At 42.7% G+C, this 25,259-nt stretch overlaps 1 protein-coding gene across 1 annotated transcript in view; it reads right to left on the reverse strand.

Annotated features, from left to right (window-relative positions):
* The window catches only part of DTHD1 (death domain containing 1), a 350,756-nt gene that overhangs the window by 114,657 nt on the left and 210,840 nt on the right, over positions 1-25,259 (reverse strand). Inside the window, exon 8 of the mRNA XM_085643317.1 lies at positions 24,690-24,937. Coding sequence (XP_085499443.1) covers positions 24,690-24,937 — 248 coding nt within the window. The remainder of the gene's footprint in view (positions 1-24,689; positions 24,938-25,259) is intronic.

A 25,259-nucleotide genomic window follows, 5' to 3' on the forward strand; every position in this document is an offset into this window, starting at 1 on the left:
CAAACACGGTCCTATTCTTTAAGTTGTCAATGTAACCGTGAATCAGGGCGGATCACGCACTCGCGCTTAGCAGTGTTAAAAAAAATTCATGTTCAACAAAAAAAAGGAAAACAAAGGTGTGCACAGTAACACGTTGATGGAAACTAAGAGAAAAGCTTGTGCCAGACGCAAAGCTTCATTTTTAATACATATAAGTCACTCCTAGGGTAGGCCCTGGACAGCCCAGAGGGCAGAGTGCAATATATTTAAAAAAGCAGTGCATGTACTTTTAAGTTTTCCATATACTGGTAGTAAATAAACTCTTAAATTCGTTTTTCACTACTACAAGGCCTGCCACTCCCATAGGATAACACTGGAGTTACCGTATTACATTTTCTAAGTGTAATTTCCCAATGAGAACAGATAACCAAATTGTGTTTGGTGTCTCTGGAATGTAATTTTGAATGCTAACTTATGGTGCCTCACATTCTACACACCCACTCGCCAGCTCCGTTCCGCCAGCCTAGCCCTCGCCACCGTCCCACGCATCCACAGAGCCACCGCCGTAGGAAGATCCTTCTCCTACCTGGCGGCCAAGACATGGAACTCCCTCCCCATCCACCTACGGCTGACCCAGGACCACCTCTCCTTCAGGAAACAGCTCAAGACCTAGCAGCCCCCCCCCCCTCCTCCCAGCGCCTTGAGACCCTTGCGGGTTAGTAGTGCACTTTACAAATCTGTTGATTGATTGATTGATTGATTGATTGAAGTAGATTTTAAAATACGGTTTTGAAAATGCCATATTTAAGAAATTTGGCATTTCTTTGCCTTCACCATTTGGTGCCAATAACCTGTCTCTGGATCACATGACTGGATGTGGGTGATAGTTGGCCATTGTGCATTCCTCCTAGACAGCCACACACAATGGGGATCTTAGGTGTGAGTGGGTGGGCTATTCCTGGCAAGCTGAGAGGGAGGAACTGGGCCTAGTCCCACTTACAATTGAATAGGCTGTGTCCTGTATCTACACAAAGGGTTGCATACCCCATGTAGTTAGCCTGGAGCCAGGGCCAGGTAGTCAGGGTACCTGTGCACATCAAAGGCACACCTCTAGAAGCTTCTTTACCACTTGAAAGGCCCAACTGGTTATAAATACTGGACCTCAGATACCACCACTTTAGTCCCCTACTGGACCTGTGGATGCTTTGCCAGGACGAAGGAGTGCTGCGCTGCTGAAAGTACTGCCCCTCTGCTGTACAGCTGCTCTGAAGGAACTGCTGCCCTGCTGTCCTGCTGCCCTTTTGCCTTGGTTAGAAGGATTGGACCTGCATTCCTTGAACCCAAAACCCAGGTTGACTGCAAGGGCTATTTGGCTGGCCTCCTGATCAGTTGCCTCGGGGACATAACAGGCTTTCAAACCCCTTGCACCTGGACTCTGCCATATGTGGTGGGCAAGTGGTGCCACCCCAGTCCTGGACTCTTGGAACTGAACTTAAAGTGCTCTGCCATCCTCTGTGGATTCAGTGGAATTGCAGCATCTCCTCTGCAGCACAGCATAACTCGAGCAGAACCGGGGCATATCCGCTGCTGCGTTGCTTGGACCCATCTCAAATGCCCATATTGCTGCTGCAGCCCACAACACCTTTGGAACTGTCACTGGGCGATGCATGCTCAGCACAGGGCCCTCGCATTCTTCATTGATGGCAGCCTCAATGCTGCACTCCTCATTGTAGCCTTGCAGCTCTTCAGAACTGATGCATCGCTTAACCTGAGTGCCGCATCTTCAACACCGGCCTTCGCATCACAAGCCCCATCATCGGGATCCTCGAAAACGACACAGACCCTCCCATTGCAGCCTCACTGCATCTTCAAGCTTGATCCTCCCAATACTCCGCAAACCAGGATTTAAAGTTTTTTTGTTCAGCGGACCAAGCTGGCCAGCTTGCAGTCGGCCTAAAGTTGTGACTTTGTCCCGGTCTGGGGTGACCAGAAATCCACATTTGCCAGTTTATGCTTTTTTGGGGCTCTTTTCACAAAAATCTTTAAAATTGCGTATCCCTGGATCGACTGATTGAATTTTTATCATGTTGCTCCTGTTTCATTTATTAAAGAACATTCTATTTTTCTAACATTTTTACGTTTTGAAGTGTTACACAAATACTTTACTTTGCTCTGTGCCAAGCTACCAGAAGGTTGCTTACAGCTCAATTTAGGGTTGGCTTGCGCCTCACCCTGGCAAAGACTGTGGCTTCTGCTTGACCAGGTCTCATGCTCCATTCAACCAACAACCCAATTTCTCACAGGTGCCTTGATTTGTTTAGATGGTGTTAAAATCTATGTTTCCATAACACTTCAAAGTCACATAAAGGTGCTATTTTTTTGCTTTTTTACCCGCTGTTATATTTGAATAATGTGTACAATTCTATCTGTATTTGTATTTTGCTGTGTGTTTAAAAGAATTACATCCTAAAGCCTTTTCTTTCACACTACCTGCACCCTATAAGATTGTCACACAGTTCACTTTACACAATGCTCTAACTATGCAGTCAGAAAAGAAATGTAAACACCAATCTTTATGTCAAAAGAATAGCAGCAATTTGTCAAAAGGCATAGCCTGCAATTTGACCACTGTTTTTGAACACACGGTAGATGTGACAAGCTAACAGAATGTTAAGGTATCTTTATTGCTCACTCACCCACTGAATTCCAACTCCAACATTCAGCACTCTGCAACTCTACTTCCAGTGCATATGTGGACCAGTATTTCTATACCCATCCCACTTTGCTTGATTCTGCGTGGTACACTTTTTCCAGACTCAAATTTGCAGGTCCCCCAATAACTATAGATCAGGAAACATGGGTCCGGTTTTACAGGTTGAGAATCTATACCTAGTGAAAATTAGCAGAAGACTGCATAAGAGCAGCGGCTGAGAACATAGACCTTCAACCAATGCCTGCAACCACCAACGAGCGGTAAATACACCAGGACAAAGGAATCGGTGAGACTGCTTCCTGACCCCTTCATCCCAACCTCTTCGATCCCCTCTGCAAAACTTCAATAAAGAGGGTAGGAATGTGCTCAGCCAGAGATACCGAGTATGGCCTTCGGCCTTCGGCACAGGTCTGGGACTAGCATGGTCAACACATCCACTGATAACAGAATGGAGGTAGCAGACAATGCCACCCCCAACCATGCAGGTCACCACTGACACACCACCTGCACCATAACCTCCCCTCAACTCCCAGCACCACCAGCAACTGGAACCCTAGACCAATGGCAGAGGCCCAGCACACAGAAGCTTCTTTGCCAGAACAGCATCAACATCACTGAGAAGCACCAACAACACCCTCCACCATTTTTCAGGATGGGAAGATCCCCAGCAGCCATCTGATCCCCCTCTTCCCACAAAATACTACCAACAGTGCTTAATTTGTAAAATAATAAGTGCCACGGTCAAAACATTTCCAAGAAGCCAGCTGGTGCCAATGCCAAATGTTGGGGTTGCTGAATACCAAAGCTGTCTAGACTTCATTTCACCTCTTGTCCCTTTCATCCACCAATATACTCTCCCTGCATCTATATTGTACTTGTGTAAGTTCCTTTTCATCCCAGATCTTTGCTTTTGCCACTGCTTCGCCTTTAATTCACATCGTCATTATTTCCCCTATTCTGCATTTCTCTCTCTTGTTTTGGGTCAAAGTCTGATGTTTAAAAATAAGTCCCAATTCCCACAAAAGAATACTGGTAGGCCCCACCTGTAATACCAGCTCAAATTAAACACTGGCTACAACCCCTCATGCCTATTTACCCTCTTCCCAGAGCATGGGGTTCATGTGAGTTAAACAGCCATGAATTGGCAAGAAAGAGTTTTTTTTTTTACCCAGTCATTCCTCATTTCTGTCTGCTTGTTTCGTAAACATGTGTTGTAGGGCAGCAATGATGGGGCAGCATCGCTAATTCTTGCACCTTTAATTGTGGAGCCCCTGCCCCTGCACTGCTCCGCTCGTAGACACAGCACTAGAGGTATATCACAATGCCATAAGCAGCAGAAGACTTATTGCCTCAGCCTCTTATTTAAGGACAATTAGGCCATACAATTAGAATTCCTATCGGATTTCTACGCAGTCAGACACATTCCTCACTCTTTTGTCACAGATGTTATTTTCATGCCTATTGTTTGATGCAGAAGTTAGATTTTTATTTTGTTGTTGGGGACGTGGTTTCGGCGCCATCTAAGATGGCCGCCTGAATGTGAAGCTCCGCCGCACTGGGACGGACTTTGAGCTGCCGATGCATCCTTTTTCATCGGACGACAGCTTTCCTGACTGCAGAACACCTCGGAACCATGGTGAGCTGCCTGTAACTTTAAAGCGCGGAGCGTTTCTCTTCAATTTTTGTGCCGTTTCGCTCACCTCAGAGCGCCCGCCATTTTGACTGCACTGCCTTGTCAGCTCTCTACATACAATGCGTGCTGTGAAGCTTTTATGCGGCTGTTTCTTACATCTCTGCAATTTAAAAGACTTTCTATGATGCTTCTGCATGGCTGCATTTATATCCAGTATCCTTTGTCATCACTTTGACTGGGTCTTTTCTCCTGGTGCATTCTCTGCGGAATTTTAAATTCAGAGGAGCTCCGATTTTTCTTTCAGTTACCAGGTGCCTTCTTATTCATAATTTGCCTTTCAAGACTCTCCTATTTGGATGTCACTATTTCATGACATGTGATTTTTTCTCATCATATGTCTACTGCTGGCTGCCTTAATCATGAAACTTAGGTCATTTTCACTTGTTATCATATCTTACTTCTCTTGAGGAAGTCTTGCTATCACGGTTGCCATCTCTCGGTTCGGGCGTTTCATCTTTTTATTTGTCGTCATTGCCCCAGTGTTATCTAGCTTTTGTCCCCCGCAGGTATGTTTCTTCAGTCGTCCTTTTTGGATATGTACTGTCTCTTCTTGGCTCTTTTCTCTTTCCTTTTTCCCTCTTTTCCTTCTTATTTCCTGTCTTCTAGCAGGTATATTATATTTCTCTTATTTTACTCATTCCTCCTGTTTTTTTCTTTTGTTTTTACCTTGCTCTGCTTCTTTTCGCTTCCTTTCTTATATTCTTTCGCACTTCCTTTATTTGTGTACTATTCTTTAATTCACCTCTTTCATATGCATCACTCTTTCCAGTATCCTGCCTTCTAACCTCTTTCTTTATATATTCTATCCTTCCCTTTTTCTCAATTGGTTTTCACATTCAATACCTTCGTACCCATTATAAGGTTTTCTCCAATGCTTTATACACTTATTTTTTGAAAAAAGTATTGTTCACAATGTACATAGTTATATTGGTTTTCTTATGTTTTTATGACTTCTATTTCACACATGTTTTTGAATATTGTCACATGGAATGTCAGAGGCTTGAATTCCCCCATTAAACGACAAAGAGTCTTATCCCACCTATCCAAATTAGATGCTAATATTGCGTTATTACAAGAATCTCACCTCACTGAAAGCGAATCATTAAAACTCAAAAGAAATTGGGATGATTAAGTTTTTTTCTCGCCAGGAGACGGTAAAAGGAATGAGGTTATAACTCTCTGTTACAAAGCATTGAATGCCAAGCTTCTTTCCCAGGAATCCAATACAGAGGGTAGATGGATTTTCACTAACCTCTTGTTGGGTAACACCTCCTTGTCCTTGCTCAACATTTATGCCCCCACTGATGGTGATACCATGTTCTGGTCATGCATTTCTCATTTATTGCTCAAGTACCCGTCAAATAACTTCATCCTCGCAGGCGACTGTAATCAAGTGATGGATCAGTTTATTGATAGAAATTCTAAATGCCCCTTTAACTCAAATGCAACGCACAAAGCTTTCACACAAACTATTAAACAGAGGAATTTATTAGACTCATGGTGCCTTTGTAACCCCTCCACTAGAGAATACTCCTTTTTCTCCCCTCCACACCAAACACAATCTCGAATCGACCACATTTTTCTCCCAATCCCTATGTTCTGCTGATATTGGTCCTATTCTTACTTCGGATCATGCGCCTGTCTCGATTCAATTGGACTTTTTGAACCGGTCCACATCACCAAAAAAATGGCGCTTCAACAACTCCTTACTTTTTGACCCTAATTTTAATGAGTCTTTTGTCTCTTTCTCTCAAGAGTTTTTCTCTATTAATTTAATGAAAGATGTCTCCTTTCACAAAGTGTGGGATGCCTTCAAGGCCACTACCCGGGATTTCATCATTAGATTTGTGTCAAACAAACATAAAGCCTCCCGCATAATACACAACACACTTCTTGCTAAGATTAAAAAACTTGAACACTCCTTTCCTACCTCCAAATCAAAGGAATCCCTTAAAGACCTCATCAATGCAAAGATCACCTTTAATGAATCTACTACTGAACAGGCCTCCTTAAATTTACTAAAATCCTCAGCGAAGTATTATGGCGGCCAAAATAAATCAGGCAAACTTCTAGCCAATTACATAAAGATTAAACAACACAAACTTCATATTGATTCCATTATAGATGATAACCAAACACCGAAACTCAAAGACCCTGAAATACTCCAAGACTTTGTACACTTCTATAAATCACTTTACACTCCAGAAAACACACCCTCACGTACGTACCTTTCCCAATACTTTTCCACAATTCAAAAGCACATTATTTACCAATTGGATTTAGCACCATTGGAATCTGACCTTTACGTAAACAGAATTGTTGAATGCGTTATAAACCCTTAAAAAAACAAAGCCCCTGGCCCTGACGGCTTCACAGTGGTATTGTATTTACACTTCGCTCACATACTACTCCCACACTTACATACTCTGATTTCTTCCTTTATCACCTCTCGTAAATCCACTGACTCTTTTTCCGAAGCTTTGATCTGTCTAATACCGAAGGCCGATAAGGACTTATGCTTCTGTAAGCACTATAGAGCTATTTCCTTAATCAGCGTGGATTAAAAAAACTTCTCCAAAGCTTTAGCCCTAAGATTAGAACCACATCTTCCCCTGCTGCTTGGCAAGGAACAATGAGGTTTTGTCAAAGGTCGCAACATCACGGACAACACATGCTTATTCTTTGACATTTTATCCAAATCATCACACTATTCAGATACATTGGCAGCAATCGCGTTGGATGCGGAAAAAGTCTTTGACCGCGTTTATTGGACCGAAAATCACTTCTTTAATTGTCCTACTTTACTCTGAACCCAAAGCTGCAATATCAACCAACGGTCTCGCTTCTCCTTACTTCAATCTTAAACGAGGTGTTCATCAAGGATGCCCCTTATCCCCTTTACTCTTTAATTTGGCCTTGGAACCCTTCTTGTCAAAAATTCCCCAAAATCACTCAATCACAGGTTTTGTCTGAGACCCTCAGCACATTAAATTAGCAGCATACGCTGATGACATTTTAGCTTTTCTCTCCCAACCACAATCCTCACTCACAGCTTTCTTAGGAGAGGTGGAAGATTATGGTCTGGCGTCAGGCTATAAATTAAACAGAGGAAAGTGTGAGATACTACCCTTAACCAAATACACCACCAAGGACGATTTTAAGATCTCTAATTTCACCTGGAACTCTAAACATATAAACTATCTTGGCATTTAGTTCTCTCCCTCTATAAAGACATCCATCTCTCTAAATATAGATAAATGTTCTGCCAAACTTAAAACACTAACTACAAGATGGCTTCCCCTTCATCTTTCTTGGTGGGGTCGCTTGGACACAATTAAAATGATGTTGACACCAATAGTTTTGTATAGCCTTTCTAACATCCCAATATCCATTCCTTTTAAATTCTTTCCAAAAATTAATTCCATTCTCATTTCCTTTTTATGGAATACTAAAAAGTCAAGAATGGTGCTACAGAAATTAACAAGACCAAAATCCGAAGGCGGTGTCAACTTTCCCCACTTCTCCAATTATCATAAAGCCTTCCAGCTAAGACAACTATCAAATTGGATCACTTATCAACTTGAAAATAGGCCTCTTTGGGTAGATATTGAGCTCTCTTTCTTAACCCTCTTCTCATTTCAGGAATATCTTTCCTTTACCCGCAAACCACAATAACTCTCTACACCCATAATTAAGCGATCATGTAAACTAATATCCAGTGCACCCCATTTAGCTATACATGACCCAAAAACGTTTCTTAACTCCACAATCTGGCATAACAAACAAATCCTTCTTAAAGGGAAACCTATATACTGGAAGGTTTGGAGAAACAAAGGTCTGCTCTGGGTTCACCAATTTTTTGATCAAGGCTCACCCATTCAATTTACACAACTACAAACTCTTTATCATTTGCCTCTTTCCTTTAAGCCTAAATGTTTGACTTTGCAGAACACAATAATCGAAGCATACGCTAAACTCACATCTTCACCTTCTTCACAATCACAACCTCTCTTCCCATGGCACAATCTCTTGCTCATAAACCCCAAGGCTTCCAGTATCTATTCCTATATAATGGCACATCCTGAAAATCAAGACTAAACCAAAGTAGAACTCTCATGGGAGTCCGATCTGGAAACGAACTGGCCTATTACTCTATGGAATAGAATTTGGACGAAACTCAGGAAAGTCTCTAGAGCGGCAAGCACACTACAAATACTTATTTATAACCAGTTGTTTTTTACACCTGCTTACCTAAATAAGATACATAACACAAATCCTAACACATGTTGGACATGCTCCCAGAGTGACGTTGATTTAAACACATGCTATTCACCTGCACACATGTTTTTAAATTTTGGGAACAGGTTTGGCACTAAATTAACATTATTTTTCACACCACAGCACCCCTCTCCCTTACAGACATTTTCTTAGGCAGCTTAGCGCCGGACTGGGAAAAAAGTCAATCCCAGCTAAGACTCATTGATCTGTTACTGGCTGTAACTTTTCAACAGATATCCAAAAATTTGAATAATTCCTCAAAATTGTCTTATTTAGCTTGGTGGTATGCTGTGTGCCACAATCATCACTTAGATACAGTTCTCGTTCATCCTATCTCTCTAGCTACGAAGATACTACACCTTTGGTCACCCCTCACACAATTTCTAAATGTTGCAGTGAAGAACACTTCTTCCCTCGCTCCATCATTGAAAGAAGTTACCAAGCCTCCCTGACTTCCTATTGTTTGTATATAATCCTGCTTAACTTATCATTCCCCATTAAATCCTTTCAACTGTGTATTTTTGTCATGTACTGTTATCTGTAATTCTTATGAACCATTGAACATATTCATATCATTTTCATTGTTATATTTTTATTACCTCAGAGGTTATTGTACTTCATTAGCATTTTTAAGTATTCTTTTTTGTCTTTATACATTGGTATATGATTGTTTGTACAAAGATTTTTATTTTGTTTGTATTGTGCAAACTACAAACTCAATTGCTCACATTAGCTGCAGCATGGGATTTGCATAGGTAGCAAAAGAGGATATCATTGGAGTGACTACATTACCCATGTCTCACTGGTGTCTGTAAGGCTAGTCATAGATGTGAATAGGTCACATTGCGGTTAGGAATCTCGTTCATCTGGAGCCATACCTTGGCAGTTGTAGTTACAATGACCAAACATAGTAGGCAAGAGCTAGGCATATTGCACAGCATATAGCTGTAGCATAAAAGATGGGTGAATCAGCAAGGTTTGAAGAAGTTTGTTCTGAACTGCATCATTTATTTAGCATTAAAGATATCCCTGGCAGGTTTCTCAAGCGGTGAGGGGGTACCTTTAAGGAACGTCTTGTGTTTACATCTGGTTGTGAGAATGACAAGGAGATGCTCTTCTGCTAAACAAATGGTGCATGAAATGTTGGTGTGGACATTTTTTATTGTAGGTATTTGATGCCTAGATATGGAACAACCATTGTTAAAGTGGGCATCGTTCATTTATTGTCTGTTTTAGGGTGGAAATGGACAATTTAGGTAGAGAAGTCATATGAAGGTCAGTGGGTGACACTATATTCAGATATTGTGGAACAAGTTTAAACTGGCTGTTTTTTCATGTGAGGGGGTATGAGGAGTGTATGACTGGCTTATGTGAGACTGCATGTGATGAAAGCATCATTGGTGTACAGTAAACTTGTTTCTGATTGAAATGGTTGTCTCAGGAGAGACTTGAGTGGAATTAAAATGGTAATGCTCAGTTTTAACTTAATTAGGCTGCTATGTAGATGGAGGCATTTCTACAAACTAGAGCTTTTACACATTTAGTTTTAGTACAAATTCTTTTTTCATAGCAGTGTGGAAGGCAAGATGGCAGCCGACAAGCCGGCTGGCTAAGCAAGCTCTAGCACTTACCTGAGTAGCATCCCCTCGCCGCACAACTCTTCGTCTCTATACATTAGGCAGAAGAACCATAGACGCAGATTCTTATCTGGGGATGATCTGGCGTTGGCTGTTGTGGCATCGGAAAGTTCCGGCACCCTTGTGTTTGTTACCACTGAGCCCTGCATTCCGAGTGGCAGTGGAGATCTCCCGGATCCGCCAGACTATCCAGATGGCACCGAAGACAAGCGGAAAGGGAGTCAAACCTCACGGCTCGCAGGTCGCTTCAGGCAGCCCTGCGAATTCAACCGGCAGCCTTGAGAAAACCCGAGCTCCGCCAGGCAAAACTGACACCCGGCAGGGAGACGGCGGAACTGGAGATAGAGTGGGCAGAGGGGACGTACCTGCCCGTACCAAGCAAACAGTCACCTCCATGTTCAGAACGCAGCGCCAGAAGTCGAAGAATAGCGAGGAGAACAAAGAGGGTAATTCGGCACTGTCTGGCCCCCCTGGGAAAATAACTGCATCTATAATCATCCCTACTACAACGATTGAGGTGCTTAAAGTGCCGGAGAAGGAGGAGGAAATACTAAGTATCGCGTCTGTTGCGGTAGGTCCTGGCAAGAAGGATAATTTTCTGATGCAGTGCCTACCGGCTGATGAGGCCGTTAATATGATGAAGCCTTCTCTCTCTGACGGTAATTTTTTGACTTTGACTTTGACACAGGGGGGGTCCAGTGGAATTAGTATGGCGGCTGTATCCCAAGAAAAATGCATTATGGGTAATGCAGTTCGGGATGATACTGCACAGAATGACCTGCCCGAATTGTTTAGAACAAATGCCGACACTCAAATCATACAGCCTATTCCTATTCCTGAACAAAATCTAGAGTCAGGCGCTAGAATAAATGGAGATTCGGGGGAAAACTTTTTCTCAATGTCTGATTCATCTATCTCCTCAGGGGACGAAAGCCTTGGGGGGTGGGGGGAAGACGACAGTGATTTTAGTGGTCCTGGCCCGGATTTTGAGGAGGTAGAGCTCACCTCTCAAAAGGGGGGACAGTCCGAAGTAAAAAAAGAACTCTCATACCTTGGATAAAATCTCCAATCAAGGAGGTTCAATGGTTTGGGACTACTCCTTCACTCCTAATTTGGGTGCAACTAGGAAAGCACCAGCAATCAAACCCAAGCTCTAGTCCAGGCTTCAAACCTAAATATGTCTGAAGAAGTAACTCTCACTACTATCTATTGAAGCATCTTGGCGCACAGGGAGGAAACTAGAGCTGAGAGCGTGCGAAACCAGGGAGGCTATTGTAAAGTGCAGAATGCGATTAGAAGAGTGGTTAAGACATGTACAGATATTGCTACAAGAATGGGAGAGGCAGAGATCAGATTTTCAGCAGTGGAGGATGAATTAATAGCACAGAAAACCCTCACTCAGTCTCTGGAAACACAAAGGGCAGACATAACCTGGAAATTGATGGATTTAGAGAATCGGGCGAGAAGAAATAACCTGCAAATACTGGGCATTCCGGAAGGGATGGAGGGGAAAGACATTCATCAGTTTGTTGTTGATATGTTTAGTGAAGCATTCCCGGATTTGAAACAATGGGATTGGATGATTGAGCTTCAGCGTGCTCATCGCTTCCCCTTCAAACAGTACAAGGAGAGCAGCCGAACACATGAAAAACCACGAGCTATCTTGATCTGTTTAAATAACTTTTTGGCCTGAGAAGCACTATATGACCTGGCTCAACCTGATAGGAAAGGTAGGGGAAAAGGATGCGAATTTTTTGTTAGGCCTGATTACTGCCAAGGAACAGTAGAGAAAAGATGGCAACTCCGGCAATTAATTCCAGGCTATCAAGAGAAAGGGGCTCAAGTGTTTTTATTGAACCCAGCAAAGCTTAAGGTTATTGTTAATGGGGCTGTAAAATTCTTTACTTCCGAAGTACAGGCAAAATTATTTTTGCTCACATTGAAGGGTGGCTTGGGTACCAACTAGAATATCGTTGCTGATGTATTGATATAGGGATGGGTTGTTTTAAGCTTTGGTTTTTTTTTTCTCTACTTTCTTGAATCAATGGGAGGGGAGCTACTCAGGGGAGTGAGAGAGAGGTGGAGCTTGCTGTCCATCACTTAGGGCCTTGGTCCTTGTGCCTCATGCGGTGGGGCGAAGGGAGGGCAGGGCGGGGTTGGTTGAGCGGGGGTGGGTGATAGGGAAGGAGGTAGGGGTTTTTGTTCCTGTTTCTTCAACAAATTTGTTACGACTAGATTTTGGATTACAGCAGCTGAAAAATTATCTTTTAAGAGGGAACAAATCCTATCCATGTCTTCTATATGTAATATGGAGTGTGGAGATCTTTGGGTATTTGGATGACGGGTAGACTATGAATTTGTTCTCTTAACATCTGTGGTCTTAATGATAGGAAGAAACGTGGGTTGTAGGCAAAACAACTACGGTTTATGCGGATTGACGTGCTATGCCCTCAGGAGACACGTATACAATGGAATAATCGCAGATGGTTCGGGGAACTTGGCTTTGAGACAGTAACCTGCACTCGCCAAAGCATAAATATAAGGGGGGTGGCAATATTAAGGAAGAAAGGAATATGTCAATGTAAGAGGAAAAAGGCAGACAATCTGGGTCGCTGGGTGATTGCAGACATTATAGTAAATAACTCAGTCCTAACTCTATGCTCTATTTACGGGGCTAATCTAGATGACCCTGAGGTACTGAATTTTCTAAGTATAGAACATGCCTTATGGCCAAGCCCCTTAATACTATGCGGGGATTTTAACATTCATATAGACAGCCAATAAGACTTGCATAATGTGTACATATATCAAGGTAAAAAAAGTCAGGGTCTTAAGAGCCCTTCAGGGGCTAGTAACCGAATATGGGCTATCTGATAGCTGGTATAAACTTAGATCACCAGATCCAGGGTACACTTTTTTTTCTGCACCCCTATAATAAACACGTGAGGTTAGACTATTTTTTCTTTCAACTCAATTGGCCGGTATTTGTGATATTGAGATCTTCCCTAGACTGATTTCGGATCACAACCCACTGATAATAGAGATTCCTATGCAAGGGATTGGTAAGGTACAGCGGCCATGGACGTTTGAAAGAAAACTCCTGTTGGATAAGGCATATTGTTCTCACATGGCGACTTGGATACCTGAGTTATTTTCTATTAATCGAAATACAGCATCAGCCTGTGTAGTATGGGATACTTTTAAGCCTTGCCACAAAAGTGGGTGATGGGATTCTTCTATCCTCATAGGAAGACTCTTCTATAGAATTGGATCTGATATTTCGTTGTAATTTAACCCTCTTTTTCCCATTTTTTCTTTTAGACCAGTAGTTTTTCTATTATTGTGATATGTAGGTTTGGGACTTTATTCTACTTGGTCTTTAAAAATTATTTCCCTTGGACCCTTTCTTTAAATGATTGTTGGAGCACACTATATCACCAGTCAAGGATGCAGGAACTGGGGTGCACCACTTGTGGTTTAGGACTCTCTCCAGGAGAGACCAGCAGCAGGGTCCAGGGCAGGTCCAGTTAGAACTGAGCAGGTGAGTAGTTGCAAGGAAATGGCCTCTAGAAGCTTGCTGTGGTTCTGTAGCTCAAACAGGAGATCAGCCAACTAGCCCTTGAGGTCACTTCTACATTTATGCCAGCCTGTGGGTGCTGGCCAATTCTTTGTCCACCCTAAACCATTTCTGATCAGATCACCACTAGCCCTGGGTTTGGAGCCGGCCTGACTAGAGAGACAAAGGAGAGGCGGGCCTTGATGTGAGCTTCATCTTACAGTGACATGCTAGGCATACTTTGAAGCTCAGCAAAGAGTACAGCCCCAGGTTATCCTGTCAAGGGATGAGACCCTCTCCCGACAACCACAGTGCTTTGATTGTCTGGGAGCAATACACATCTCACCACATGGGAGCCATGAGGTGTCAGGAAAAACATCTGGGCACTGGCATTAAAGGCTTTTGGTTTTAGGCAGGAAATGTCAACTTTCTAAAAATGCAATTTTCAAAATAGTAATAAAAAATCTAACTTGAGCATTAAGTTGGATTTTAAATTACTATTAAATTAAGTCCTTGTAACATTTTCCTACCTGTTGCAAAGTCACCCTGTGCCCCCGTCACCCCCATTTGTTGCTGACTGGTACCGGTGGTTACTGACTCTGAATGATTCTGGGCACTGCTTAACCAAGCACAGGGTCAGTGCTGTGGTAAAACACACACACACACACATTAGGGTATACTATGTATTAGGGTACCCATATAATTGGCATGACCTACCCTATGAATCGCTAGTACATAATAGGGCAGAGGTATTTATATATTGCATGTGTGCAATGCTGAGAGCCTGGGGTTATTTTAAAAGCAGCTCAGTGTTGCAGGGCTGCTTTTAAAGTTAAATTGTGCACAAACTTGACTTTGGTGGTAGGGGTAGAAATTGATAAACTACAATATTTGGTATAATAGGTACCCCCATGGAGTCCCCTAAGTGTTCCAGGGGTGGGAGGTCAGGTATTTATAAGGCATACACATATAAAAGAGGTTTTATATGCCCTGGCGATAGAGAAAAGGCACATTTTACTTCCCTCATTGTAGTGAAGTGCTTCCCAAAATCAACATTTTTCTAGGAGCTCTGTTGATTCAGGATCTACATTGTTCTTGCATATTCAGGACCCCAAAGGTTTTCCCTAGGTGTTCCAGAGGTGGGGATCATGTAGCTACAAGCAGGGTCCTTATAAAAGATGTTTTATAGGCCCTGGTGCTGTGAGAAATGTATTACATTTTATTTTCCTCATTGCAGACCCCAGCCACATATGTTAACATTACAATAGTTTATGAAATCATAAATATCGCTCAGGATTTCTGAAAAATATAATCCAATGACTTAGGAGAATGGTATTGATAAATCTAACAATATGCTATTGTTAAATCTATCCTAAATTATACAGAAAATAAGTTATAAGACTTTCTTGTCTGGAAGCCAAAATTCAGCATTCCGGTCCTCTTCACTGATTGGTCAGAGTTACTCGATTAGCCAGGCTGCTTTGAGGAAGTGATAGTGGTACCCTGAGAGAAGCTATCTGCTATGAGAGGGCTCTGCTACACAGGAATGCCAGAGCAGGGGGTAGGGGTTGTAAAGCATGAGGTTCAAAGGAAGAACGTCACAGGCAGAAAAAGCTAGGTTCATCTACCGCATCCCCTCTGAATTCAGCCAGAAGGCAGGTATAAGGAAGGAATTTGCAGATGTCTGGGGGGGGGGGGGCTATGGATATGAGCCATACTGGAGGTTGGTTTAACTAGTTCTTGTTCCTCTGCTGAGAGTTCAGCCATAATGCATTAACGAGGAATAGGGCTCTCTGGGAGAACATTATGCCACACTTTGGAGGAAGTGGTCATGCCCTGAGATGTTGCCCTGCACCTCATTGAACAGGAATTTCCTCCTGTCTGATCCCAGAGAACACTGACTAAGTATCTAAGAGTGCTTGAAACTAAGAGAAGAAGAAGGATTGCCAGGCTGGAAACTTTATTTATACCATCAGGCCCTGCATTCTGACTGACTGCGCCTTCTGCATTATCTGGAACTACATCCCTTTGTATGTACCTTGCTTCAAGAGGAATAAAAAGTGGGCTCCCTGCAAGCTACAGTTTAACAGCGCTCACCTGTGTAAACTACAAGAGTACACTGACTGGATTGCATCCAATGAACTTTTAAGGGTTTTCACCACATGCATTGTGGGTATTGTGGTCCCAAACTTTCCAGGACCATCTTGGAGCTTCCAGACCCTTGGATTGTGTTTTGGATCCTTTAGACCCTCAAGAGGAACTTCAGGAAGAAGTTCCAGCAGTTTGGAGCATCTCTGGAAAAAACTCCATAAGGTGACTATGTGCTAAAAAGTGTTTATTCTTTAAAAATTCATATCTACGGTCTCCTATATTGGATCTTTGTTGTTTTGGTGTGATTTTAAAGATAAGAACATTTATCTTTTTAATAAGTTTGTGTTGGATTTTTATTGTGTGTTGTGCCCTAATTATTGACTGAATTGGTGTTTTAAATGCTATACGTACCTGTCTCTTAAGTTAAGCTTGCCTGCTCGCAGCCAAGCTCCCCAGGGTTGAGCATGGGAATAATTTATTGAGACCTATCCTGAGTCCTAGACCATATAGTGGCCTTATTGCCAGTGGTAGATGCATATTTACCACTACTAATAACCCACTTTTTAACACTACCTATGCCCGGTTTTACCTGTCAGCCTTAGTGCGGTCTTCCCCCAAACTTTTTGCCTTCTCCACTTCTGTTTTGATGAATTTGTTTTTGTTGGCCTTAGAAATCTGTGCACTTTACCACTGCAAACCAGTGCTGAAGTGCTTGTGCTCACTCCCTCAAACATGGTAAAACTGGGTTAAACCTGATTGGCTTGTCCATGTCCTGGCAGTGAAAAACTCACAAATTCGCTTTTCACTACTGTGAGGGCTACCTCTCCCATAGGATGATATTGGATTACCTTACTATATTTAATAAGTGACAACTTCTTTGTGGTAATAGGTACAAAGGTCATGTTTGGTGCATATGGAATTGTAATTTAAAACCCTTTTTAATGGTAAAATCGTATTTTAAGTCACAATTCTGAAAATGCCACTATTAGAAAGTTGCCATTTTCTTGTCCTAACCATTTGGTGCTACCAGCCTGTATCCTGGGTCACATCACTAGGTGTGACTGGCAGTTAACCTGTGTGTATTGCTCCTAGACAGTCACACAAAGGAGGATCAGGATGGGGCTGTCCACAGCCCCACTTACATTTCAAAGGAGCTGTATGAAGGCACACATAAAGAATTTTGCAGAAGCATTTTGTGACCCCCAAACGAGTGGAGCCTGGGTAAGGAGGCAGGAAATTCCAGGCCCATCAGTGGGTGAAAAACTTCAAAACTGGCACCAGGAATATAATGAGACCCTCAGGTCCACTCATCAATTCACAAGTGGACCTGCGGAGGACTCTAACGGACTGCCCTGCAGCCTTGAACCCAGGACCACCAGAGTGAATCCAAGGGCTAGTTTGCTGCCCTCCTGTTCAGAGCTACAAGAACACAAAAAGCTCCAACAACTTACAAAGTGCACCTGGACCCACCCTGAAGTGAGTCCTGATTCTGCAAGTGGTGACCCCTGGTCCTGGACCTTCGGACGTTTTGCTAAAGATGCCCAACCAGCCAAAATCGAAAACTTGGGACTTTTTTTAGGGGAATCATGGCCTAAGAACTGAGAGGAAACCAGGACCTGATTGCTCACAGATATGCCCGAGGTGCATCACCGGTTGCACTGACTTCGCAGTACCTCCCGCTATGTCCTTCTCCACAGCAGCAAATATTGTTTAGTGGTTCCTCTCTGGAAGGGTAATTGGCATCCTGGAGCTCTCATCAGACACAGCCTGCAGCTTCTTTCTGATGGAGATCTGCAACTTCGAAAAAAGTGACAAAGTCTGGGCATAGAAATCTTCCCTATGACTTCATCCAGCAGTTCCCTAACAATGACACCTACTCCTCAGACACCACCAGCTGCCTGTCCCCAGTGAAATTTACCTTCTCAGAGATTTTTTTTTGAAATTTATTCTGAGTTCGAAGATAAACCAATACCAGGCCCAATCCACATCTGGTATCTGGACCGCACTACATCGTGGTTGGCCATAACTTTTAACTTTGCCTCACTCTCATGTGACTTGTTGGCAATTTGATCTTTTGGGAGCTAGATTGTACTAAAACCTTTAAAAAATTAATAACAACAGTGTTACTGATTGGATTTTAAGACCTACTCTAAGGGTGACTAATACGTATTACAAGAAAAGTTTAAGCCAGGTAAAAGGTATATTTTGCATGGTGGAAATGGCAGTTTACAACTTTGCACACAGGCTGCAGTGGCCAGCTTGAAGACACAGTCTACAGTGCTACTTTAGTGGATGGCACAATGAGTGCTACAGTCCACTAGTAACATTTAATTTGCAGGCTCTGATTACAATAGGAACCATATATTAGGGACTTACAAGTAAATTAATTGTATCAATCAATGACACTACATATGCTCAAGGCCTGTAAATGAAATGCTACTGGTGTGCCTGCAACACTTCAGTAGTCCTTTAAACATGTCTCAGGTCTGCCTTTGCAGTCTGTGTATGTGCAGTATTAATTGCCATTTCAACCTTGTGAAGTAATTCTATTGCCAGACCCAGACCTTAATTTTTAATACATATGAGGAACCCCTAGAGTAGGCACTGGGCAGCCTAGAATGTAGGGTGCAGCGTATTTAAAAGTAGGACTGGTAATTTTAAGTTTTATATGTTCTGGTAGTGAAAATCTATTAAATTCGTGTTTCACTACTACAAAGTCTACATCTCCCCTAGGATAAGATTACTTATGTATGCCTACTACCGTTCCTAAGGTATAAGTCATCAACCAGGACTCTTCAGCCATTTCTGCCCTGGGCTTTTCTTTCAATTCTCCTTGAAGTCAGGCTCAAGGCGTTGATGCCAGGTGTTTATTGGCCTTCCATTCTTCCTTTTCCCTTGAAGGCTCCAGGAGAGGGCTTGCTTGGTGGTGTTTGATGCAAACTTGTGGAGGGTGTGACCTATCCAGCCTGTAGTATTGTTTAAATAAAGAATAATGGAACTCTTTTGGTTCCTGATGAACTCTGTAGACCTGACATGAGCACTGGAGTATTGAAGTGAATACAGGTCTATAACGTTGAGTTCTTGCTTACATGCTGAAGAATAAAGATGAATATAACTATTCTTTGTGTGTGGAATAGTCATTGGCACATTCCTGGGGCTGGGTAGGATACTACAACTAGCGACGAGTAGGGGATAAGTAACACGTAGATCGACAGCACTCTCCCAGAGAGTTTGCCATAGTTTAACAAAGTGCTCATGGGTGCCACATGTGCCGCAGTCGAAGTGCAGAATAATGCTGGCACTTGTGGACTCTCAGCGCAACGACCGCCTGTGTAAAGTTTTTGCATACAAGGAAGCATCATTGAAAATCTACACATTGGTGGCCAAGAATCTATTGAAAAGGCCACAAATAGAGGTACTACACTGTTACACAAATTAATGCTATATGTCATAGAAAGTGATAATGCTAAAGGGGATGCCAAAGCTCCTCCTACTGTCAAGGTTGACCCTAAAGCCAACACTCCACAAGGCTCTAGAGATGTTCTCCAAGAAGCATTAGAGGGATCACTTCTGTCCACCAATAGTTATACTGCTACTGCTTTCATAAAACCGCCACCATCATTTGATACTGCCAAGAATCACAATATTCTCAAAAGATGGATTGCTTGGACAGAGACTTTTGAGGATTTTATAGACGCAATCGGTAAAACAGATGACAAAAAGATTATCAAGTATCTGAAGCACATGGCTGGTGAAGGTGCAAAAGAAGCCATAAAAAATATACCACAGAATGGTGAAGTGACATTCAATCGCATTAAAGCAGCCTTGAATATCAAGGTCAATCCAGTGCCAAATGTTGATTACGAATGGTACATCTCCTTGCACCTGAATGGGCCTAATCTGCCTCTGACAATGCCGTCTCCACCTCATGCCAGGAAGCCACACCAGAGAGAGCAGAACTGGTTCTGGCTGGGCAGAGACACCCTCTGCCTACGAGATCAAAGGATTTGGGGATATAAATATTGGGGCTCAGACCCCTGAACTTTAGAACTCCTTTGGATCAAGAAGACTGCTTAGAAGAATAGCTGGAGAAGCTGTGCGGAGGAACTACCACATCGCTGTGTGCTTTGCTGTGTTGGCCTGCCATGGCTGCATCTGTCTTGGGCAGTGAAAGGACTGGACTGAACTTTCTGCAATCTACTTTTGTGTGTTTCTCCAAGAGCTTGAGGTGGAGCTTTCCCCCTGTTCACGAAGTCTCAGGCACAACAAAGACTTTAAACACTTCTGCCCTCAGCACTGGGGACTGTGTGCTGTGTGCTACAATAGAAGATAAAGCAACCTGAAGCGTCTACGATGCCGCTGCAAATTTCTGTGTCCTGAAGGCACCACAGAGGGCACTGCCGCAACGCTGCCCCACGACCCTAGTCTCACCAACGACGTTTGCTGTTGCTGCCACTGAGCCGCTGCTCGCACCGTGACCTGTGAGCACCACACTCTGCACCGTCTCACTTCATGACGCCGCATTGGCCTCCCCGACGACGACGCTCCACGCCAAAATCGACCGCGCTGCTTGCACCGTGGTTCGAGTGTACTGCTCGTAAAGTTAAACGATGCACCCCCCTCATCCCACAACGCAGCCTTGGCCTACCGACACCGGTGCCATCGACTTCAGTTCGTCAACTGAAAACAGCTCTTCGGCAAAGACAATGCTGCTGCTTGCACCGCAACCTGCCAGCACTGTGACGAGCACCACATTTACTTCGCACAGCGACCCTGGTCTCACTGCCGACACCATCTAACGCCGCCACCAAACCGCTCCTTGCACCGTGACCTGAGAGCACCCGACACCACACCGCTGCACTTCACACCGCAGCACCCGATGCCTGCTGACGCCAGCGCTCCTGACTTCAACAGAGAGGAGGTCAATCTGCAACGCGTGTGACTTCGATGGCCCCGACGACTCCTACACCAACCTCCGGAATCGACACCTGCGGACGCCGTGCTCTTGAAAGCTCAACGAGAGGTCGCCGACGCCCTGCATTTCTAAAAGGTACTGTTTACGGGTCTTCCTGACACCGTAGCTGGCCCACGACGCCACGGTCTGCCAGAACTGTTTGGATTTGTTTGCTCACGATGCCGTGATAGCCCCGGAGGGAGCTATCGACATCAAGGAACTATCTTTCAAGCATATTGTGATGATTCAAGATAGAGTTTTAAGTATTGTGTTGTGGATTTTTACCGTTTTTGGTCTTGTCTTAAATATATACACATAGTGGATATTTTTCTAAACTGGTGTGGTGTCCTTTTGTAGTGCTTACACTGTATTACTGTTGGTAATGTGCAAATGCTTGATACACTGCCTCCAAGATAAGCCTGACTTGCTCATGCCAAGCTACCAAGGGGGTGAGCAGGGGTTATTTTAGGAGTATAAATCCCTTATCCTGACTAGGAAGAAGGGTCCCTATTTGGACAAAGGTTCAAGCCCTTGCCAAATAGAGACCCCTGTTTATAACATCAGAAATGAATTGTCTGGAACTCAGGAAGGCCTTGTCTTGCAAGGTTTACAAATTGTCATTCCATAGAGTCTATGACAACAAGTAATTGAGGTAGCACATGAGGGAAACGAGGAACAGTGCAACAAAGAGAGCTCTTTGAGACAGAGTCTGGTTTCCTTATCTCACTGGAAGGGTTGAAAGAGAGTTAAAGGCCTGTCACTTATGCAACTGTCTCTCATCACACATTACTCAGCACCCATCAAACATGTCACAAATGCCTAACTATGCTTGGGAGAGCACTGCAGTTGATTTCTTCGGTCTTCTTGAGAATGGACAACATCTAATAGCCATTGTCGTTTAATACTCCTGGTTTCCCTTGGTAGAAGATCTTTCATCCATCGCCCATGAAAAGATTATTGAAAGATTAGTTGGCATCTTTGCAACATGGGGTATCCTTGTGATCTTGAAACCTGACAATGGCCCACTCTTCACTAGTTGAGAGTTCAGAGACCTTCTTAGCCATCTCAGTGTAAAGCATCAGAAAAGCACTTGTCTTTGGCCCCTAGCCAATGGCCCCATGGAACAATTCTTGAGTACTCGAAAGAAAGCTGTGCAGCTTGCTACATAAGAGAAGCTCAATCTCAGGGATGTTTTGAATACCACTCTTCAAGATTACCGATCTACCCCTCACTTAACTACAGGGGAAAGCCCTGCAACCTTATTGTTTGGGAGAGCCATGACGACCAAGTTACCTCATTTCAAAGACTGAGAAAGACATTTGTACAAACTATTCTGGACACAAACAAAAAATGGTCACAACCAAAAAAAGAAAATATATGCTGACAAGTGATGCCATGTCATGTGAAAGATATCACTTTCAAGAAAGGAGATCAAGTAGTGCTTCTAACAATCCAGAAAATGAAAATCTGATGCTCCTTTCTGAGGTGAGCCCTTAACTGACACAAACACCTAAGGACCCATCACGACTGCCCACCGTCCTGGGAAGCCCCTTACTTGAGATTCTTCTCACTTCAGACATGTGGCTCATCACTCACCAAACATCGATGTCACCATAGAGACTGGGTCCAGTCAGACAGCTAATGGTCCTGCAACTGTTGTTGTTTCCACCTCACTTATGGAGATCACTGACAATTCAATTGCCAGCTCCCGGTTTCCAATGACCAGATCAGGAAATGTGATCCAAGCGCCACAAAGGCTAATTGAAGAGTTATAAGTTGATATGTATTTGTAAATATTTATTTATTTGTCTATATATTTATTGTAAAAAGTTTAGATTTTTTTTAACAGAGTGTTGTGTAAATAAAGAATGCTGGAATTCTTCTGGTTCCTGATGGACTCTATAGACCTGTGACATAAGCGTTGGAGTGTAATTACGTGAATGTAGGTTAGAATGTTGAGATCTTGCTTACACACTGAAGAATAAAGACATGTATAACTACTCTCCATTTGTGGAGCAGTCATTTGCGACTGCCCCGGGCTGGGTAGGATGCTACACAGTCCCAGCATCTTTTCATGATTTGTTCATTAGCAGAGAGATGGAAAGTCTGCTGCCATAGGCCGTTGTTTATGATAGTGCTTGGCCAGCGGATTTGGATGATTTTCCTCAGACAGGAGTTGATGACTTTGATGGTGGTGGTCACTGTTGTCCTCCTAGTTTCTGCTTCATACAGAAGGATCGATTTTACATTGGTGTTAAAATTCCTGACCTTGTTTTGCAGCTCCACTCAATGAATCAAGAAACATGAAGCAATTCAGAGCTGCGTTTGGTCATACCAAGTCAAGAAATGTCTCTGAATAAGAAATGCCTGGTTCATTTTGCAAAGTCTCACTGTAAAGCACCACTAATGAGTACAGATAGGCTAAACTACCAGGCTAGTCATTATCCAGGTTCAGAAGATCCTGGGGATTATAAAGTCTAGGCATTTCTGTCGCTCTCCAAATATACTTTTTTTTCACACATGGCTTTCGGTGTAGAGCTAAGCACTTGGGCTGTTGTCATGAAGAATTTTGCGGGCTATTTTCTGACAATGTTTATGAGAAGAAAACATTTAAATGTATCTTCAAGCAAAGATGTAAATCTCCACCCACAGTTTTATTTTTGTGTTTTTGTCCTGTGAATTGTCCCCAATATGTATGATGTATTTAGAATAGAAAATAGAACTCAGATAGGCTAAAACAAAAGAGAGAATTGAAGTGATTCACACAGTGTATGTCAAGGGATCACACAAACCTAGTGCTAGTTGAAAGATCATTCAGGTTAGCTGTCAACTAACATCACCTTAACAAAAGCACTAATGGATACTCAGTGACCAGTTTTGTACATTTATATATTACCATTATATATGACCATTTATTAAGCGCACATATCACCCAAAGGGTCTCATTTGACTCTACTTACAATATGGTTGATTTGTTTTGCTAAAATCATTGCATTATACAACATTTCTATCATTTTAAAATATATTCTGTCTGTTCATTATAGGTCATCCTTACAAAGTCATTTTGAGATTGCAAATGCTGCGGTTCAGAAAATCATATGGTTTGTAATTATAAAACGGCTTATTTCAGTTTACTAAACCCATTATGAATCTCAATATTGATCAGTAGTGTGTGGCTGCAATTGTGGTGAACCACTGATCAGTTAATGGCACCTCAAAGGAGGTGGTAACTGACTAACAAGGGAAAAGGTGTCTGAAGGGACATGCACCACCTTCCCCTTTGTGAGTGCTGCTCCATTGTTCTCTCAAATGGAAGACATTTTTCTATTAAAAGCAACACCGGTTACTTTAAGGAACATGGTTGACTTGAAATGTTTCTTGTTTAGAAAAGCAAATGCTGGGTTTGAGGTCTGCTGGGACTTCCAGGCTGTTTTCCTTGCATTGGCAGCCAATCACAGTGCTCTCAGATAATGACCTGCCTAATAATATGTATTAAGCAGGTGATTTTTAGACCCCCCTTGCGAATGGGCAATTTGCGACCCATTAATACTCTGGCCATGATTTCTTTTCTGAACAATAGTTTTGGTAGAGAAAAGAAAACCTGTGGATATGTGTATAGGAGACTACAGTGCTGTGTCTCACCTAACCTACATGTTTGACCCATTGAGTTTCCAACACCTTTAAAGAAGATTTTATGGGAAATAATGGTAGGGATATATATGGTAGTGATATATTTAGCCAGAGACAACTAAAAAATATTGAAATGGAATTCTATGTTGACCGCTTACCTTAGGCAAAGTCAATGGCAATTTGCAGACTGGTGTCAGATGTTGCTCATACTCGTCTGGGGAGATGGGGTGCGTGTAGTTTTTTGCTACCTCCTCCTTGGTTAGTTTGTAGAATAATGCAGTTCCCTTGTAATGAGGGGAGCAGTAGTTGCCAAATTCATCGACTACCGTGAGCTTCAGTTCCAATCGCTGCTTCCTCTGGGAATGAAACGTGAGCTTGTATGGTCTTCCCAATTCATCCCCCTTTCCTAAATGTAACATAAAATCACAGAGTGAAAATAAGGTTTAGAAGCTTTGTTCTCACAATTGATCATATTTGTTTCAAGAAGCACAAAATTGACACTGCACTAGGCATTACTTGTAATAAAGTAAAAACTATGAAAATCTAGCTGTTACTCTTTTTTCATGCATAGTGAGGAAATACCTCGTGGAAAAATATTTTTTCTTCTTGTTTGCATCAGAATTCAGGACCAATTTTTCACTTTTTCACAACTGATATAAAATGATAGATCAAGCATGCATACATGTTTGTGTAATTTTTCCTTTACAATAAATCTTACCACAACATGT

This window comes from Triturus cristatus, chromosome 2_2, assembly GCF_964204655.1.
Source record: "Triturus cristatus chromosome 2_2, aTriCri1.1, whole genome shotgun sequence".
NCBI classification, from domain to species: Eukaryota; Metazoa; Chordata; class Amphibia; order Caudata; family Salamandridae; genus Triturus; species Triturus cristatus.